General features: G+C 40.8%; 1 protein-coding gene across 4 annotated transcripts in view; it reads right to left on the bottom strand.

Moving 5' to 3' along the window:
• ATP2C1 (ATPase secretory pathway Ca2+ transporting 1) overlaps positions 1–13,710 on the bottom strand; it is a 49,513-nt gene extending 35,803 nt beyond the window's left edge. The window contains exons 1-2 of one of the 4 annotated variants that reach the window (XM_082755455.1): positions 13,578–13,710; positions 12,999–13,233 (exon numbers count right to left, since the gene is read on the bottom strand). Coding sequence is in view for 2 of the 4 variants with exons in the window: in XM_082755454.1 (XP_082611580.1) it covers positions 13,078–13,083 (6 nt within the window). In the remaining 2 variants the exon portion in view is untranslated. Of the gene's footprint in view, positions 1–12,998; positions 13,252–13,577 lie in introns of all 4 variants that reach the window. The other 3 variants (XM_082755454.1, XM_082755453.1, XM_082755456.1) reach the window with 3 other exon arrangements.
• Positions 13,711–17,608: the final 3,898 nt, after the last annotated feature.

Raw genomic sequence — 17,608 nt, 5'->3', positions numbered from 1 at the left:
ATCAGGAGTATAATTCTATTCCTAACAAGGGGTCTCTATATGAGTCATAAAGACACCAAAATTCAATGCTTTCCAAAAACAAGAAACCCAACAAATGGTACCAAATCCTTGCACCAGCAAGGTTTCACTACTCTGCACCGGAGTGGCAAATATTTGCCCTGCAGCCTAAGGCTTCTCAGATCCCTCTTCAAAGCAGAACCACATTAGAGCAACATAAGCTGGCCGTAACTGCAGCAGGAAAAAAAGGTGTTTCAGTTCAGAAGAATAGGGGCATTACAACTCTCAGCCTTAAAAAATAAATAAATAAATAAACATATATATATACACACACACACACACACACAAACGCACTCTTTGGCATATACATGTTCAGCTCACTAACTAAAACTTCATCACGGGAAGAGATGCAACATCACAGCCACTCAGTCTTCCATGCAGACATGCAGCCTTTGATTAGGTGTGACACTGCTTTGAGCAGTGTCCATGAAGCACTTTATGCTCACGAGAGTCCTAGAAAGAAATACGTGCATTCAAATCTGCTTTGCAGAACCTTCAGTATGTATCGTGCCTATCTGGGGGCTACAAATACAGACGAACTCCCCTATTCTGCTATTAAGAACACACACAGTTAAGGCTGCTAAGCCTCTGCACATGAACCAACATTAAAGTTTAAACAATTCAATTCTCAGGAAATTGCCATTGGAAATTGTGACTTTTCATACTTTGAAGTTTACAGTCAATTTCCTTTGGATTTTAACCTTCCTGCTGTTTCAGTTTTCTTGGCTCACACACTTCCTTAAACCAAACATTTACCAAGAATTTTGCCACGATCTCCCCTCTTTGATACAACACTACTGAAGAACTCATGTTCTTTTCTTTACAGTTTCCTCTCCTAAGTGCTAGCTTTTGATTTTTGTTGAATGTAATGCTATGAACATAGTATCTAGTTACTGAACGCCAGAATTTAGGGCTGGAAACAATTAAGCCTAAATGCTATTTCAAAACAAATCCACAAACACACACTTTTGTCGAAGATCACTCAACAAAAACACTGAGCAACCACGCTTTCCCAGTAAGACTAGGCAGAAATGAACTAACAGCCATTACAAATTTTAGTGCTGAGATTTTTTTTTTTGCCCTATAGCAAGTATTGTGGCTGGTAGACTCAAACACCAGCTCCAAAAAAGGGACACACCTCATCATGTCCCTAATATTAGGGAATCAATTGGGATGGCAGAATGTCTAGTAACAAGCTCTTTAAAGATATCTTAAAGAGTTAAGTATCCTTAAACACAAATGTTAAAATAAAGAGGTTTCATCCAAATAAACCTTCATCAGCACATTAGAATTGTGCTAACAAAGCCTATTTTTACAACATTTTTGTGACAGGCTCAAAAAGCCTCTGATTTTAAATGTGCGTTGCATTCAAAACATCTCCCACTCCTAGGGAGAACATTGTAGAACCTTTAGGACATGAAAAAAAAAATCTACAGAGAAAATTTGGTAAAGGATTAGCAAAACAAAGGCTCAGAGTCTTTTTATAGCCAGCTCTTTTCTCTAGGGCAAAATTACTTATGATAAGACAATTCTGGATGGATCCCTCATCTCACTTCTCAAAAAACTCTACAATCTCTGGGTAGATTAAACTACACTTACAGTTCAGAAAATAACGATATATCCAACACTTTGCCACCAATTAAATTCAATTACTTAGCCAATAAGAAACCAATCACTGTTCCCTTCAATGGAGTGGGTTACATTGACAGATTTAAGTCAAAAAAAAAAGTTGGAAAAAGCACTTGCCATCTGCTGGGACATAATAACCATATTCAAACACGTATTTTTGCCTTTACTTGAAAAGAAAGCTTTCTTATTTAGCAGTGTCAGCAAGTACTCAATAATCCTTTGCACTGGTGCCCAGACCTGCAGGCTGAATGCCTGTGCTTCTGCAACACCTGTTAGCACATCCAACAGCAGCTTACCCTAAAAACCACAGCCTTCTATATTACAGGGGTCAGTCCACCACATACAGTAAGATCTCTTCCCATCCTATGATGTAATTCGTGTTCAAACATCCAGCAGTTGGTATCTTAAAACACTTCAGAACTTTTTGCCATTGCAGGCAAAGTTTTCATATGGATAATGGGGCTAAAAAATGACACTGGCCTATTCTTTTATACCAGTGAGATAGAATATAGCTGAAGTTTTTGGAGCAATGATTACAGCTTTCCCTTCCCCATTCACAGCTAAACCTACTAGGGAACAAAGAAGCAGAATACTAGCTAGTAAAAAAAAAAAAAAAAAAAAAAGTGGCAGCTGCCACAGGAGGGACTTTTCCTGGAGCACTTCCAACATACACACCACCATTTCTATGGCAAGAAACACACATCAATCTTGTGACCACAGAACTGTGACTAAAGCATGTTTATCAAAACTAACGCAAGTTAATCTGGAAGGTTTACATTACTGGAAATTCAGAGTTCCTTCCTGTTTGCTCCAAAGGGAAACCTGTAATTTGTCTGACCAGTTAACAGTAGCACAAAGAAATTCTTCCTCCTCAGACGCTACCACGATTCTGCCTACCTTCTTTCTATATCCACTTATTGTCAAGTGCCAACATCCTACCTCCATCACTCAGTGGAGCAGCTTAGCAGGAACAGTCCATTATCCATCAGCAGGGCTCACTGACAACAAGACACTTTTTTAAAAAAAAGGTAAAAGGGAAATTTTAGCTCTAGATGCTCAGGGAATGTAAACGGCAGGACCTACATTAACTGCGAGCAATCTAAAAAAATTTGTAGAGCACTCTCACAACAAAATCTATTTTGAGATAATCTTGTGACCAAAACACTTTAGCTAATTAGCTAATACAAAGTCCTTCAAATGTTACACGCAGTTACTTAATTGACCTACAAATACGAAATGCAAAGGAGATATAAAAGCGAAACTATTCAGAACCGAGAAAATGAAAGAAAAACAAAACTAAGATGTTTATAAAACAAAGAAAACAGCTACAGTAATTAAAAAGAAATGATGATTGTTTCTTTGAAAACTTCTGTCAGAAACACAAGAGAAAAGAATACATCTGGATTTGGGGACTCTTCTCTTGGAAAGGACAGTTTAGGATACCCCATGAGAAGTCTCTGTGGCAAATGGCAGGTTGAGACAACCAGTTCCTGGGAACCACGCAGTGCAACTGGAAATGGAAAAAGATGACTGGAAGCACTGGCTCAACACTCCTTCCAGTATTTGCCTGTGAACCATGCCTATCACCTCCTTCTGAGTCTTCCTACCCATCTGAACAGCTCATTCACTCAGCCTGCATCTATCCCATCAGTGTTGTCTTTTCCACTTGAAACATTACGTGCACCTGATCAGGAACTGCAGCTGTATTGCCAAAATAAGGGCATTACAGCATGTTGTCCAACACACTCTCCAAAGCTCAATTCACATTCCAGGCCTGAATGCTGTTAGCTGCATTTGTATTGCAAGCGAAACCCCATACGAGTACTAATGACCTGAGAGCTGACAAGTTCTGCAGTGTGCCGTGCCCTGACCAAAGGGCCATCCAAAACCACATCACCTCAGGGCTCCAGCATCAGAAAGGACATATGATTTTACACCACAGTATCACCTCTTCTGGGTTATTATGTCAAATGTTTGTGCTGTTCTTATTGGGATGCAGAAAGAGTCAGCACTTCAGTGTACACTGTTCCTCCCTGCCCACTGTGCATCATTAATCAGCTTCTATTTTTGATTTACCTTTCCCCCCCCACACTGAAAAAAAAAATAGTAGATGTTTAACAATATAATAAGAAAGTGTTTCATTGAACCCATTTTCCTGAATATTCTATATGATCAAATTGTAAGTGATATAACCCCAAAAGTTTGGAAAGCTCAGATTCGGGTAAGCATGTTCGCCAGTTGAGTACAATTCAGAGCCAGGTGCAGAGGATGACGATGACAAGTAGATCGGTACTGTGACAAAGAGCAGAATTCAGGGTCTAAATCACCTGGTGGAACTGACCATCAGGAACAGAAGCAGCTTTATGTGTTCATCTGTGCCCATGATCATGTAATAAAATAACAAGTGCTCACCTCTTTTGCAGTCTGGCCCCCTGAAAGCTCACAGGGCTAGAGAACAACTAGCTATCAAGGAGCACAGAGGCATGAGTTCCCATGTGCGTGGACAGAGACTTTGGAAACAATTCCTGCTAGGCAAAAACTCCTGGCTGTGAAACATGTCTTTAAGGAAAAACATACCACCCAGAAAGGAATCACAGAATCACAGAATTTTCTAGGTTGGAAGAGACTTCAAGGTCTTCGAGTCCAACCTCCAACCTAACGCTAACAGCCCTCCACTAAACCATATCCCTAAGCTCTACATCTAAACGTCTTTTGAAGACTTCCAGGGATGGTGACTCCACCACTTCCCTGGGCAGCCTGTTCCAGTGCCTCACAACCCTTTCAGTGAAGAAGTTCTTCCTAACATCTAACCTAAAACTCCCCTGGCTCAACTTAAGCCCATTCCCCCTCGTCCTGTCACCAGGCACGTGGGAGAACAGGCCAACCCCCACCTCGCTACAGCCTCCCTTGAGGTACCCATAGAGAGCGATAAGGTCGCCCCTGAGCCTCCTCTTCTCCAGGCTGAACAAGCCCAGCTCCCTCAGCCGCTCCTCGTAGGACTTGTTCTCCAGGCCCCTCACCAGCTTCGTCGCCCTTCTCTGCACCCGCTCAAGCACCTCCATGTCCTTCTTGTAGCGAGGGGCCCAAAACTGAACACAGTACTCGAGGTGCGGCCTCACCAGAGCCGAGTACAGGGGGACGATCACCTCCCTAGCCCTGCTGGCCACACTGTTCCTGATACAAGCCAGGATGCCGTTGGCCTTCTTGGCCACCTGAGCACACTGCTGGCTCATATTCAGCCGACTATCCACCATCACTCCCAGGTCCTTCTCTGCCTGGCAGCTCTCCAACCATTCCTCTCCCAGCCTGTAGCTCTGCTTGGGGTTATTGCGCCCCAGGTGCAGGACCCGGCACTTGGCCTTGTTGAACTTCATGCAGTTGACCTCAGCCCATCGGTGCAGCCTATCCAGATCCTCCTGCAGAGCTTTCCTAACTGCAACTTAAATTTGTGCTGTGTTTTCAGTATATTTTGTATCACTGCTAAAACAAAAATCCTACGTAACCTCAAATACCTTCAATTTCGTACATTTAATACAAAAAAAGACACCACCCACACATGGAAAATCTAAAAGAACCTGGTCAGAGTATTGGGCTCAAATACCTCTACTGGAAATAGTGCTGCTTTCGAAGAGCAACTAGTGCATTGCAGTGCTCCTTCAGCACACAAATAATCACGACCAATTGGCAAAACATGTATTTCACTCACCCCTGCAAAAAGCTTTCCCTTCTCACCTCCAAAAGGTTGAAGTCTGCAGACTAATGAGCCACTTGTTTTCCACCAGGCACTGTTTGCTCAGGATAGGAAATATTTTTTGAAGGCTTTGAAGTTGCTGTGTACTATATTCATTTGAGCTGAATCTTTTCTGAAAGTGTGACAATTTTTCACTTCTGGGGAAACAGCTGTAGCAGCCTTGTATTCCAACACTCTGAAAAAAATTGCTCCTATTCAACAGTATTTAGTTTAGACATTTTACCAGGAGTCCCCACATCAAAGGAAGTGCACACAGAAAAGTTCTGTCTCTAAAAAGGCCAGAAGGAAAGCAAGACACTAATTTACATTAACGAGTTCTTGCAGAGCAGATTTCTGTCCTGGGAGACCACGTGGTTTCAAGCCCCTTGCTATTGTGTGTTATTTCATATGATTTCACGGATAGAGGGCAATATTTGACCTGGCACCGAGACCACACATTAACCAAAGAAATATAAATACCCAAATTAAGAGAACAACCTGCTAGGCAGCCCCAGGAGCCTGACAAAGCCTGTGCTGTAGTTGAATGCAATTTCAATGGTGCTTAGGACTGTCGCTGAAGCCAAGACCCAGCTATAACAGGAGAACCATACTTCTTGGTACACGACGCCTCTAATTCGGACCAACTAAGCAACAGAAAACTGAATACCAACACTAAATCAAGGTCTGCCTAATTTTAAAAGCTGTAAAATGTTTAAGACCTCTCTATCCCTTACCCCATCTGCTTCAGGCAATATAATGAATACTAAGATGGCCCATTTAATATCCAACTGATTAACTCTACAGAAGTCTATAAAAGCTCAAGAACTATTTTTAAGTACCAAAACCACTAAAAATTTCGAAGAAACATTTAAGTACTAAAAATACCTTCTAAAAAAGCACTTCCCCAAGAAATACATCTTCCCATCCTCAAGTGCATTTTATTCTCAGGATGTTTCACAATGTCTTCTTTTATTTAAATACAGAAGGGAAAGTAGGGCATTTAGTTTGACTGAGGATATCGGCACAACAGCTCAGAAAGCTCAGCAATTTTCTGTAATTGTAGTATATGCTCCGTGTGGTTATCTTGCAAGCCTTGTGAATGACAACTGCCTGCTCTCTAGCTAGAGAAAATATTTCACAAAAGTACCAGCACCTTAACCTGACTGCAATGCTGTTGATTCATTTGTGAGCAGTGGCATGAAACATTCAGACTGAAGCCCCAACAGCAGCTCTGTCCAAACCACCTTACTTTTCCTTTAGTGCATTTGAATCTTTAAGGAATGCCAAATATTCAAACTGTGAATTCGATCACTGTAAGAGATTTACCATTTGGAACATTTCTGTATACTCTGGATGTGCTACAATGAATGGAAAGTCTGGTTGCTCAAATCATCGAGCTGCCATCAGAATTACCAATATCACATTGACTACTCGTGTATTTGGTCAAAACCCTTAACTTGAATTCTTCCCGTTTGAAAAACTCTTTGCACACTGGAAAGATCTGCTTGAACGTTTCATATGTTTTTCATTACTTATTAATCAGAAGAACAAAAACTACAGTCTCCCAAGGATTCTCTGCAATGCATCAAAACAACACTTGTGCCTTGATGAAAGCAAAGTTTATGTATAATGGCACTTGGTCAGTTCAGAAACTCATCACCCAAGCAGGAGAGCACAGATGGCCGTATCTCACTTGACTCCAAACAGCATATGCCTCTGCTTCAATCCCGATTCGCACGAGGCATTTTAGAAATTCAAGGCCAAAAGACTTTGGGTAGAAATACCAGCCATTAATCTTGCCAGAGTTGCTAACTTCCTAGAAGAGAAAATTTAAGCTTAGAAATAAGATCGTGTGGCTCCTCTCCAATATCCTGCTTCTATCTCCTAGCACTGAAATGCTGAGCTTCCCAAAATGAAGGATGGCACTTCGACAACAACTAATAAAGGATTTTAGCACCCCATGAGATACTACCAACATACCCATGATATGTGGGGATGTAGTTGCCATATAATTTTAATTAAACAAAAACTCAAAATGTTTTCTCTGCATTTATAGCTTAGATTTGTTTAAAATAATGAATGAAACTTCAGGACCTAATTGTTGATTATCTCCCTGGCAGCTATGCAGTTACTTCATAATGTGACAAAACAGAATTGTAATAAAGAAGCCAAAACATAATCCTAAACTCATTGTTTGAAAGAGTTCTCAGGACCAAGCTGGTGTCAATGCCTTTTAAAATGCACACATAACTCACTGCATAATTACTCTACTTGTGATAATAAGGTTTCTTATAATTAGCATCAAGAAAACAGCAATGTTATATTCACCAAGTTCTTTCTGGTGAATTATGTATGCGGGAAAAAAGTTCTGCAGAAAATTTATGGCTTAAAAATATTTTAAAAGCCTTTATAAAGCAGATTCTGTAGCCTGCATCTGCTAACCCATTATCCATCTTATCCCTCCTAATTACTTAGAGTGTTTGCAAAACAAGTAACTAGAAACAGATGCTTGTCCCGAATTTATACCTTGACTATTATATTCTATTTTCCTTCTCTTCTCTGCACTGCACCTTCATCCTTCCTTCTAGCTGCTACAAACCACAGTGCATATGTCAACATTACCACCTGGTGTCAATAAGTTATGACCTGAACTTTTTCACCAACTCAAAAGCAGGTCTCGAAAAAAAAAACAAATCTACTTATCTTTGACTTATTCCAATCTTCCAAAATCCCACTGCAGTCTATGGATGAACATTAGTTATATTTATATTAAACTGATGAGTGTATTACTTTTTTTTCCCCCCTTCTAAAATCACCATCATCCCTTTCCAAGTGCATTGCAGTACGTGCCCCATTTTTTAAACAGTGGGCAGTGCTAATGTCAGCATGGCTCAGGCTTACACACCAGAGCTATGACCATGGGAAGGACTGAGCCGATCCACTGGTCTGCCAAAAGGTGGATGGAGGTCTCACTCCTTTGTCCCTCGTGGAGGTTCACATGCTGACCATTCCTGACAGTAACTGGACCTTCCACAAGGCCGTTCGACTTCCTATTTCAGCAGAAAGCTGCCTAGCATGGGGCTAGGGGAAAAGAAGGACTGGGCAAGCCTTCTGCCAAGTTAGCAAGCCAGGCAAGCCCAACAACCATGACAGCCAGCACAGCACATGCTGCAGGAGCACAGCTGTGAGCAGGATCTTCTCTCAGCAGTAACGAGACCGTATCATGCAGTCCTGCATCCCAAGATAACCACTCACTTGTCAGACTGTTCACCAAAAAATAGCAAGTGGAAATGCTTGCTCCTCTGTCGTTAAGTTAGGTACTCTGAGAACTGTCTGCATTTTCCCTACGCTACTGTTTTTATGACTCACTAAGAGATTATACCATAGACGCCCCACGTAAAGGAGCTCGAAAGCAAACAAAATAACTAAACATACGTCCTGCGGCATCCGAACTCAAGCAGATCCCATGTTAAACCATTTCTACACTACTATAGATTAGTACTTCTGGTTTATCTGTATGGAAAAAAAAATACAGGAAGGAAAAGATTATAAACTATGTAACGAACCATCAGCCAACTACACAGCACTCAGAGGTGACACTGACTGAGCAATTGAAAAGGAAAATCTATATTTCTAATGCAAAACACGTGCTGTGTTAATTTAGCAGGGCTATAACTAAAACAACTCATAACAAATGTGAAATTATCAACGAGGATTGGTCTTCAGTGAAGATCCAAACACCATGGTTTAAAAAAAGAAAGGCAAAAACCTCTTCTCTCACTTTATGCTCCAAGTCAAGCAGAAAAGATGTCAATCTTATGGCAACATAAATGTAAAGTATTGGGTTCAAATTTTTGCATGGCAAGGCACAGATGGTAACCAAACAGCAATCAATGAACATCAAAATTCTTGTCTCACCTTTCAGTTAAGAAATCATCTACATATCAAAAGACATGTGAACTGCTGTGATAACACCACGTCCATTTCAGAATTTCTAACGCTTTCCATCAGAAATTTCATTCTCACTATTTTGGATATCACTTTCAAGAATAATTAACGATGCCCCTCTGGAACAACGTAAATAGTTTTCAAGTCACTGCTGCTACAGACACTCTGTCCCCTTTCTCCTCAGTTGCACATGCGCATACTCCACCCTGTCACCAGTCCTTACAAGTGCCTAGCCCATGGTGAGCTAGTCCAGGATGCTACCACCTAGCTGCCCCTAAAAACCATTCACTGATCTTAAATCTGTTCACCTTCCAACAAAGCTTATTTTCCTCATTTAAGGAATACACGTGAAATTAATTAGGAACACCAACTGCACTTCAAGCACACAATAAAAACAGAAACGACGCATTTGTCATCTCAGCACGATGCGACAAACTAAAGCACCTTTTTCAGAGAAAAGAAATGCATTGACTTATCTCAGGATTCATCCAGTTATTAAAGCTATCTTGAAACTACCACTGAGAGACTATAGGTTGAAATTAACAGTCTGTGAAGATCAGCTGAAATTAACTAGGGCTCGAAACAATGATTTTGGAATCGCGATGGTTTTATTACTTACAGTGAGCCTGGTCTGAGTTGGTGTGCCAATGTTCTACATGACTTTGGGAAAATCTACAGGTGGGAAAGTGCTATCCTGACCTCTTCTGCTAGGCACACAGTGATCTGAAAACAAATGCTGCAGAAGGCCTTGGTAACAAACAGTGCTCTTATTTAACAATTTGTATTTGTAACCACAGCCTGACCTGAGAGCAAAAGGGCTCAGAGTTGATGTAACATAACCTGTATCCTTTGTTGCTTTTTTTACTAAAGCACAGTCTTCTACAAGACAATCCTCACTGGGACAAAGAACCTGCCACAATCTGAAAAATAGTGATAAAAGAAAAAAGTCTGACTACAATCATAGAAAATTACTTAAAACAGACAAAGCATGTCAATGGGGAGATCCAAAAATTCATAATGCCTACTTTGCGCTCACGTTTATTTTCTCTAAACATCTGCAAGTTCTCTCGACTGCCCACAATCAAAAAAAAAAAAAAAAAAAAAAAAAAAAAGCTCCACTTATCAAAAGAAGTCACAAAATTCTATCTTTCCAATACAAACAACACTCCTTTAAGTCACAGTTTTACTGAATAAAGCAAAAACCTTCTTATGACGGGAAATTCTCTCACTTCCCAATTACTGTGAGATACATGAATCTGGGAGGAAGTTTAATTAACTAACTCCTCCCAATACAAGATACAGAAACCACAAAGTCTTGGGACAAAGCATTAGATAGCTTAGAACAAACATAGTACATGGTTTATGAAAACTGAATTAAGAGACAAAAACATCAGTTTTCCAAAAACACATTATCACTTCCTAACCTTGAATGTTGCTCCAAATAGAGGAAAAGAAAGAAATCCACCATTCCTTGCTCAATATCTAAACTAAAGAGACCTTTCAAACACAAACTTGGAAAAAAAATAAACAGACAGCAAATGTTGTCTTACTGCAATCTTTCTTCTACAGTTCAAACTACCTCCTGGAGAAAATACATTAAGGATCCTCTCAAGAGTGCTGAAAAAAAAATCCAAATGAAATCTGATGGCTGGCTCAAAATGTCAAATGGGTAGAAAAAAATAGGCTAGAAAATACTAAGAGGACTAATACAGACAGTAGACAGTCGTAAATATATATGCCTGTCTGGAAACCCAACTGTGAGACAGTGGAAGTGAGGGGAAAGAGTGGAGAGGAAGCCACCCAAATGTTAAGGGAATAAACCCAATCCTTTTATTCGTACTGATTTCTTCCCACCCCCAGGAAACTGCACCATTTTGAAAACTTTCAATAAACCATAGCATTTATTTCTGCCTTTGAAATACATGTCAGATCATCTTTTAAAGTACTTTTCTCCTAGATACAGCCATTTTTTATGTTGCTTCTGTCAAACAAATACACGCATTTTTAAATATAAAATATTTATTCCAAAAGAAAAACAAGAAATGACATCTTTGTGCTACGAGTATTCAGAAGAATTAGAATGGGCCAGACTCTACCATATGTAACTTGATTATAAACTACATCAATGATATCATATTTCTTTGGTAATAGAACTAAAAGGCATTAAAAGTCTTCCTGCTCTTTAGGGTTTGGCACACAAACATCAGACATACTTTTACCCTAAGTGTCTTTCTATTTAATGGCATTACATCTGCTTTGCTTTCTCCACCAAGTGCTCCTCATTCAAAAATGTTTTATTTACAATGCGGTGACTGAAATAAAAAGGCACTGACACTACTTCTGCCAGCTAACTAAGCTCCCAAAACAGAGATCAATCTGATAGAGATGTCCCCACCTCCACATACACACACTTCAAAACTTCTATCAGACTAGTTCCCTGCTCTTTATTTCAAGTATTTGCTTAGAAGACATGATCAAGAGAGTTAATAAAAAAAAAAATCTAATTTCTTTAAATAAAAGAAACTTCTGAAATTCCAGATTGTAACAACCTATGTAGCTTCCAACATAGGTTGGATTTCACAATAACCACAACTTCTTAGTCACGGAAGACAACGTATTTCAAAACAGAACAACATCCAACCAGAGAAGCCAATTTAATTAGTCTACCCCACTAGTGCAACCCAGGCCACCAAGACAAGCTATTAAAAAGCACCTCCCTTCTCAGAACAGGGGGGATGGGGGAAAAAGGAGTTCCTGACGTTCACATCAACCTATAGCAAAGGAAATATAGCAGCCACTTAAAAAAACAAACAAACAAACAAACAAAAAAAAAAAAAAACACATATATTCAAAGGATAACAATGACATAGATTGGGAGAGGCAGATTACATTTCTTACATCTATTTTATATATATATATATAAGTATATGTGTATATATATATATATATACACACACACACATATATACAAATTAGAGAAATTTTCAACACCCCCAGTCAACTAAAAAGGGAAATTGTCATGTTCACAGTCACTAATGCAAATTGGCTTTCAAGGTTCCCAGAGCATATCCTGAAACCCAATAAGGAAAAAAAGAAATAACTTCCTGGACTACATCATTTGCAAACTAGACAATGAAGAGAAAGCATATTAGAGCAGCTTAGTAAAAATAAATAAACTTCTTGCACTGCATGGAGATTATTACAATTTAATACCAGATCTTTGAAACAGTAGAACTTCAAACTTCAGAGCTACTTTTTAATTAAAAAAACAGTGAAGAGGGCAAGGTTAAGTGCTTTTTTAAAAACACAGATCATGCACAAGAATATTTCAACACCAGATACAATTAATGCTTCTCAATTTGGCCGTGAAAGATTAATTCCAGGGAAATCACAGCCTCAGCAGACGCCAAGCAACTGACATCCTATATAGCTGAGAGGGAGCGTTCGCTAAATCGCTCCACAGATGCTCTGAACGTTTTTCAAGGGGGAATAAAACCTGCCTGGCAATCAGCTGGAGGAGCAGCAGTGCAAATAGAGACACACGAGAGCTGTTTCAGGGGTGAAACCCGGAACAAAATCCCTGCCACAGAGCAAACCCTGCGAACCCCTGGGACGGGAAAGCATGCACACGCACCGGTCAGGAGTTGTCACCAAATTGCATGCAAAATTCCTCTTAGCTCCAATGAAGTCAGTGACTCTGGTGAGACCTTTACCTTCATTTTCCATCGAAATCGTAACGGGGAGGCGAGAGAGTTAACTAAAGTCTTTAGCGACACCAGCACCGGCGGGGGAGCTGAAAGGTGAAGAGAGAGATGCCCCAAGATCCCAGGCAATCACACTGCTCCCTCTGCCCCCACCTGCAGCAACATCTGCAAGAGAAACCAGCGCTAAAGGAAGGAAAAAAATAAAAAATAAATAAAAAATAAAATAAAAGCCACTAAGGTAAGGCCCTGCCAGCCCCGAGGCCGCGCTGAGCCGCCCCAGCGCAGGGCGCAGCCGCCGCCGAGGCCGCTCCCCCCGTGCCCACACACACACACACAGAGGCTCAGGGAGCCGGGGGAGGCTAAAAATAGCCCCCCAAAAATCCCCGGGGAGGGCCGGGGAGCGGCTCCGCGGTGGTGGGCGAGCGGGGAAGGAGCGGGCGGTGGCGGCAGCGTTGTTGGTGGTGGTGGCGGCAGCAGCAGCAGCTTCCCAGCCTCGCCTCACCGCTCACCTCCGGGGCCGGGGGCGGCGCGGCCGCATCCCCGCTCCGCTCACTTCCGCGGGCGGCGGGGCAGGGACGGAGGAAGGAGGGAGGAAGGGAGGGAAGAAGGAGGAGGAGGAGGAGGAGGGAATGGGAGGGAAGGGGAGGGAGGGATGGAGGCAGCGGACGGGGCGGAGCGCGCAGGCGGAAGGGCCGGGGGTGGCCCCGAGGCTGTGGGGAGGGAGCCGCTGAGGCGCCCCAACGGCCGTTGCCCGCCCCGAGCCGCCGCGGGGAGCGGCGCTGAAGGGGTTGTGAGGAGAGCGGCGGGGAAATGTAAAATGCTAAGCACTGTGACACATTTTTAGACACTCCCCGTTCCCCTGCCTTCACCAGACCCCAAAATGAGCGTTACTTGAGGCCACGAGTCCGACACAGCGGCAGGGGAAGGCTTTCAGTACCCACCTCCGCTGAGGCAGCTGTATATTTTTGGGCAGCCCGTGTTAAACAGGATGCACGGTGCGACTCAAAACAAAATGCCTTCAGCCCTCCAAGGTCACGAATCTAATCGAGATGTTCTAATTGTAGGCTTGGCACCCGGTCTCCAAAAGCAGCGTGACAAGGTGGACGGGGAAGTACTGAATGTCGCCGACAGCTCGTGATTAACGGCCTGCCGCCTCCCCCTTTGTTTTTTTTTTTTCCGAGGCAGCAGCAGAAACCGAAATCAGTCTTTGTCGTTTCATAAAGAGCATTTAACGGAGCGTTGTAATTTAAAGCATTTTAATTAAGGCTCCCAGCACATCATGGCACGCTTCTCGAATCCCTCAGCCAAACGCGGTCTGCTTCAATAGCGTATTTTCGCTTTTCAAGCTCTTAAAGATAATTTTTTTTTGGGGTGGTGCTAAAATAATAGACAAATAATAGACAAATTTAATGTCTATACACGGTGATAAGTGAAGAAGAATTAAAATTGCTGACTTAAAGCATGGGCCCTAAATACGTGCATTTAAAAAAATAAGGAGACAACAAACAGGCTAATTAAGATTACCTAATGCATAATTTCAGGCCTGTCCCACATATTTGCCATGTTACTTGAAAATCCCTGTGGTTACTCCATGAAATATCCCACTACAAGTAGGTAGCACTGTCATTGTAGCAATGACTCCCCCAAATACTTTTTCTGTTAACTAGTTTTTAATGCAAGCAAAGAACCACGTTAGCTTCTTGTGACACTCGCTGTGATACTTGTGTCAACACAAAACTGATGCACAGTGACTAGGAAAAACACTCGTTTACTTTGTTCAAACTGGTAAATTTTGCTCTCAATATCAGAAGTTACCATTAAATACAGTGGAATTCTGTAAATTCTTTCATGAACAAAGAACATTGGCATTGGCATTGCCTGTAGCTCCTAATACTATTTATATGTACAACAAATTTGGACTTCTTTACGCTATGGTATGAGAAGCTGTATAGAGATGCTTGGGAGTTCTTGGATGTTACTGAACTTGTTCAGAACTGCAAGTATTGAGATGTAAGTGAGGATATTGAGATGTAAGCATCTGTGACAAAGTTGGCCTAGTAAGAAATAACTTTTGTTCATGTCTTAAAAAATGAGGAAAAAAAGTCAAAAGCAAGCCCTACTGTATAATGACAACTAAAAAAACCTTCATCTCTGGGGCTTAATCTTTTCCATGTTAATGTCAATAGCCAGTCATGCACTCCTGTATGCAGCCAGACAGTTGGGAAGTACCTCCTTTGCATCATACTAGGACTGTGTCCATCCTTGGAAAAATTGTATTACATTTTCTGCCATACAGTACTCCTATGCTCAGTGACTGTTTAATAAGCAATAAAGTACTGTATCTCCATCTGATGCTGAATAAAAAAAAAAAAAATCCTGACCTTAAGTTGAGCTTGAAATGTAAAAGTATTGTAAGTGTATGGCACAGTCATTATTTAGCAAACCAAAGCATCATTATTATAATTTAATTGTAGATATAAAAGTCAAGATTAAAAAAAAAAAAAAAGCTTTGCTTACCGTAACCAGCTGTAGTCAGTCGTTTTAATTGCAAGAATTTATGTTAGACTAGAATTTGTTACTTTTTTAATCTCATGTAAAAAAAAAATAATTGCAATAAAATATTAGTGTGAAGTATCTAATGAGCAAATGTTTCTGTGTCAATCCACAACATAATAATTTGAGTTGAAAATATGAAACATTTTTTTAAGATATGAATGGCCAAAAAAAATCTAAATCTTAGGGTTAAAATATCATTTAAAAGAAAGGTAGCACTTGAAATGATGTGCAATACTGACGGGTTTGAGGGAAAACAGGCTACATGCCTTGGTTGTTGTTGCATCACCATTTTTCCTTCTCATGGTTGCAGTCCTGAAACTACTTCCTAACGAATTGAGCCTGCTAGTAATAGGTTTGCATTTATGAGATCAGAGTTTCATGTCAACTTAAGCAGGGACACGTTCTTCTCATGGTGTTTTCTGTGGTTTCTCTGCCACCCAGTACTGCCTAAGTGCTCTGCATCACCAAAAAAGGAGGAATTCCTGTTATCCTGTCACCCCCTCACATCCCCTTCTCAGCCTTTTCCCCACAGAAATCCCATCATCTACCTGCTGTTGATGCCCCTCTTCTGTGAGCAGCTGTCAGCAGCAGGGAGCCGCTAGATTATCTCAGAACCACAAAGTTGGACGTTAATTAGTTTGAGGTTATGTGGGGACTAATTCACGTTGAAAATCAGTAAATACAGACTTCTCAAACCGAATCAACATTGGTTATGCTGGCACAGCCAAGAGGGTGGCACCAGCACGGGAAGCATAAATAGGTACTGCGGCTTTCAGTACTTTCTGTGCTCCCCTAGGCCTTCAGGGATGAAAACTAGTGATTTGATAGAATGAAGCAGGATATGTGGTTTTTCAGCAAAGTCAGACCAAAAAAAAAAAAAAAGTATCCTTCTGTGTGAATCTAAAGGCAATCCAAAAACTTGTTTTTAGCTGTCTTTATAGTTATTCAGGAAAAAAAAAAAATCATGAAAAAAAAAAAAAAAGCACCTCTGAAAGTCTGGGAAAAAATGAAGAGGTAATAAACATGTGACATACCAGACAGAAACATTCATTAGATGGGAAGAAAGGAGAGTTCTGTCTAACGTCATTAAACAGAGAGGCCTTCACCCGCAGCCAGTTTATGAGCAAGCTTAACTTCAAGTTTTAGTCTTCGGGATCACAATCAATTCAACTTCATCTCAACTCTTCCCTTGTGCTGTATACAGCACTATCAGAAGTAGTAAAAAGGAATTTTAAACATAATAAAGATAGCTATAATGGCATGTCTCAACGGTTTGGAGATCCATTCTTTTAAGTCACTTTTCAGACCACAACAGCATTCAAAATACTCGCTGTTCTGAACTAAGCTTCCAGATCCTTTTAAAGGATCCTTTTAAAGACAGATTTATTTAAATGTTGTCAATGTTGAGTAATGCTAATGAAGTCTACTACGAGTTTTGTTGATCTCGTGAGAAGTTTATTTATAAATTGTAATAAGAGACAAGAATTTTTCTGAATCATAACATCAATATTATCTTATTATGTGACAAAGCTTTCTACAGCATTTCAATCTGGGGCAGAGGAGATTAATATGTGATCCTTCTGTCAAAACACACATCAGCTATTTTCTTACTTTGCTTTAGGCATAATTTGACCTGCCCTCAACATGCTGAGCATGAATTAGCCTTTCTGGAAGAAAAATTACTTTCTGTTAAGATGGACTTTCCTTTGATTTAATCTCATTATTTGTCTTCTTTCATCTTGGTATCAAAAACTCACCAGTGCTTTTACAGTCCTCAACAGAATCCTTACATGACTTGAGTCAGACAGGGGAAGGGTAAGGCTGGATCTTCTCATGTACACACTTTTTAAATTGTTTATGTCATTCGTTAAGCCTGCATTGCATATTTTCCTCCCCACACCCTTTCCATCTGCACTGTCTGGTTGATAGCTGATAGGAAGCAATCACCTTGTCTCTGAATAGAGTTCTCCAGAGGACAATCCAT

Source organism: Aythya marila (assembly GCF_965140915.1).
Source record: "Aythya marila genome assembly, chromosome: 2".
In the NCBI taxonomy this organism is placed as follows: Eukaryota; Metazoa; Chordata; class Aves; order Anseriformes; family Anatidae; genus Aythya; species Aythya marila.
The sequence above is the reverse complement of the archived record's forward strand: the minus strand, read 5'-3'. Positions and strand labels throughout refer to the sequence as shown.